The following is a 3,582-nucleotide window of genomic DNA, read 5'->3' as shown; positions in this document are numbered from 1 at the left end:
GGAAAGTAGTGAACTGGTGATTGAAGTTCATTATAGGGGTAGGTTCGACCAGAGGTTTGGTTGTGCGTATGTATGTGGTGAAGTTGAAGGGCATCACGAGAAGGTTGACCTTGATAAATTATCATATTTTGAAATTGAAAGTATATGTAAGAAATATGGGTATAGGTCAGGGGATTTAATGTATTTTAAAGATCCTAGGAAGAGTCTTGTTAATGGCTTGTATTTAATTACTTCAGACCATGAAGTGCTTTCACTGTTTGCTTGCCATACTGGGCATGTAATATTGGAATTATACACTGTGTCTTTTGGGAATGAAGAGGGTGATGAAGAGGATGATGAATACGTAGGGAGGGTTAATTTTGATGATCCTTGGTGGGCAGATAAGCTAAGTAATGATGAAGACTTATTTGATGTTGATGTTGTTGTGGGTGTTGGACCCTTTAATGTACCAACCTGATAATCCTAGGGTTGAGAGTAGTGAAAAGAGTAGTAAAGAAGGTAGTGATAATGATAGTGAAGATGATGGGACTACACTGAAGCTAGCCAAATGACATATGAAGATGTTGATGATGACTATAACTTTGATATGGGTATAAGTGACATTCTTGTCTCACTAGTACCTAGTGATGAAGAATGTGAAATAACCTCTGCTCTAGGGCCTGAGTTCCATTCAGTTGACATGGGAGATCCAGTTTTGGAACTAGAGATGAAATTCTCAGATATACGGACATTCAGGGAGGCTGTTAGGATGTTCAATCTTAAAAGGGGGAAGGACATCACATTTAAAAGGAATGAGAGACAAAATTGTATAGTTGTGTGTAAGGAACCAAATTGTAATTATAGGGGATATGCCAGAAAGCTGCCTGATGAAGAGACATTTTAGATAAGGTCTATGCAAAGTGAACATCTGGGTTGCAGGCAATTTAAGAACTCAATTGTGACATCCACCTGGATTGCTGACAAACTCATAGACAAGTTTAGAGTTTAGCCCAACATGCCTTTGGGTGCGATTCAGAATGAAGTGAAAGAAAGGTGGAGGGTGGATGTAAATTCAAGCATGATGTATAGGGCAAGAACAAAGGCTAATAGACAGATTTTTGGAAAGCATGAGCTTCAATACGTGAAGTTGTGGGACTATTGTGAGACATTGAGATCAACCAACCCGGGAAGTTGTGTTGTGCTGAAAGTGGATAGGCCAGTGCCTGAGGTCAATCCAAAGTTTTTAAGAATGTATTGTTCCCTGGCTACCATGAAGAAAGGCTTTCTTGAAGGATGTAGACCTGTTATAGGGGTGGATGGGTGCTTCCTTAAAGGACCATTTAAGGGGCAACTCCTAGCTGTGGTTGGACGAGATGGCAATGATAATATGAATCCAATTGCCTATGTTGTAGTCGAAGCTGAGACCAAGGACAATTGGATATGGTTTCTGGAAACCTTAGTGTCCAATCTTGGACACCATGAGCGGCATAGCAGGCCAACATTTATTTCAGATCGACAGAAGGTAAGTTATGGTACATGATTACACTCCAGTCATTTTTTATTTACTTGCACTTCATCCCTTTTTTATTTACTTACACTTTATTCATTTTTTATTTACAATGTTGTACAATCTTAATGTAATATATTGTTATAATTTTTGTAGGGGCTAATGCTAGCATTTGAGGAGGTCATTCCAAATGTAGACCATAGGATTTGTGTCAGGGACTTGTATGCCAACTTCAGGGACATCAGGGGGCATCAAGGAATGGCCTTGAAGGAGAAGTTATGGGCAGCAACTTCTACATACATTGAAGGGGATTTTATGAGTGTAATGGATGAGCTGAAGAATATGAACAGTGATGCCTCTGAGTACTTGCACAAAATTGACCCAAGTGCATGGTCCAGAGCATGGTTTACTGAGGATATAAAGTCTGACCTTTTGCAGAACAACATTTGTGAGTGTTTTAACTCTTACATTTTAAAGGCTCGTGATAAGCCTATCTTGACCATCTTGGAGATGATAAGGAGAAAATTGATGCGGAGATATCAAGCCAAGAGGGAGGGCATTTAAAAGCTGACTGGAAAGATAACTCCTAAAATTGCAAAGAAGTTGGAGGCATTAGGGTATGAATCAATGGACTGTGTTGCCCTATATGCTGGTGATGACATGTTTGAAGTGAGTGGTCCAACTGGCAAATAATTTGTAGTGAACATGAGGAGAAGAACATGTGGCTGTAGGGTTTGGCAAATGACTGGAATCCCATGTGTGCATGCATGTGCTGCTATATGACATAGTTGTAAGAATGCAGCAGATTATATTGATGACTTCTATTCTTTGGAGATGTACAAGAAAGCATACGAGCCAGTTTTATATCCAATGCCCAGTGAGGAGCAACGGATAAAAACCCATCATGACATGTTGGAACCCCCAGTGGCTAGAGCGACCCCAGGTAGACCAAAGAAGTTAAGAAAAATGGAAGTTAATGAAAGTAGAGATCTGCAAAATAAATTCAGAATTATGAAGTTTGGAGCAAGGATGACATGTTCCAACTGCAAGGGAAAAGGGCACAATAAAAGGGCATGTCCAATGAATATGAGTCAATTAAGTCAAGAGTCACCTACCCCACCTCCAGCAAGTGTGAGTTTTGCTATTGGTCTTATTATCCTTGTTATTGTGTAGTACATGCAAACTGATTGGCTCACACCTTTTGCTATTTACTCTATGCAGACACAAAGTACTAGCTCCAGCATTCGTACACATCCCAAAATCAGAGGTGGTGCCAGTCTAAAGCTACTAGCATTATTATTATCATTGATTTCTGTGGTTTTTTTTTTTGGTTTTTTCCTTTGTTTATTGTGTTTAAATAAATGCTATTGAGTTTTGTTATTGGTCTTATTATCCTTGTTGTTATTGTGACACCTTTTGCTATTTATTCTGTGCAGACACAAAGTACTAGCTCAGCATGCGTACATATCACAAAACCAGAGGTGGTGCCAGTCTAAAGGAACTAGCATTGTTATTATCATTGATTTCTGTGGTGTTTTTTTTTTTTTTTTTTAGTTTTTTCCTTTGTATATTATGCTTACATAAATGCTATTGTGTTTTGTTATTGGTGTAAGGGTGCAAGAACAAATCCGATCTCAACACTTGCAATTCGTTCAAGGCCGACAGTCCGAAAGGGTCAAGAGTATTTTTTGGATTAATGCATCCAAACCCACCATACATATTGATCTAATTGAGAGTGGGTTAGATAGTGGGGCAGCAACAATAGGAGGTGCAGCAACCCGAGGTGGACATGCAGTCAGAGGTAGGGCAGTAACAAGAGGAGGTGCAGCAACCCGAGGTGGACATGCATTCAGAGGTGGTGGAACTAGTGGGGTAGCATCATGAGGTGGTGCAAATCCAACAGCTGATTCGGCAACCAAAGGCAAACGTGTAGTTGTAACTATTGAAAAAGCAATTCAAATTGCTGAAGAGAAAAGGAAGAGAAGAAAGCCAGATTGGAAGATAAAATTTCATAGACAGTCCTTTGAAAGTTTTTTTTATGAACAACACTTTAAATGTTTGTCATGTATTTGATACACATCTACTATGCAATTAGT

The 3,582-nt window shown here is 39.3% G+C and overlaps 1 protein-coding gene across 1 annotated transcript; it reads left to right on the top strand.

Moving 5' to 3' along the window:
- The first annotated feature begins 994 nt into the window (after window positions 1-994).
- LOC133879231 (uncharacterized) lies at window positions 995-3,370 on the top strand. The gene is made up of 5 exons (XM_062317762.1): window positions 995-1,501; window positions 1,643-1,934; window positions 2,289-2,429; window positions 2,923-2,929; window positions 3,100-3,370. The coding sequence occupies exons 1-5, from the start codon at window positions 995-997 to the stop codon at window positions 3,368-3,370; spliced, it is 1,218 nt and encodes a 405-aa protein (XP_062173746.1).
- Window positions 3,371-3,582: the final 212 nt, after the last annotated feature.

The sequence above is a fragment of the Alnus glutinosa genome, chromosome 10 (genome assembly GCF_958979055.1).
Source record: "Alnus glutinosa chromosome 10, dhAlnGlut1.1, whole genome shotgun sequence".
Taxonomy (NCBI): Eukaryota; Viridiplantae; Streptophyta; class Magnoliopsida; order Fagales; family Betulaceae; genus Alnus; species Alnus glutinosa.
The sequence above is the reverse complement of the archived record's forward strand: the minus strand, read 5'-3'. Positions and strand labels throughout refer to the sequence as shown.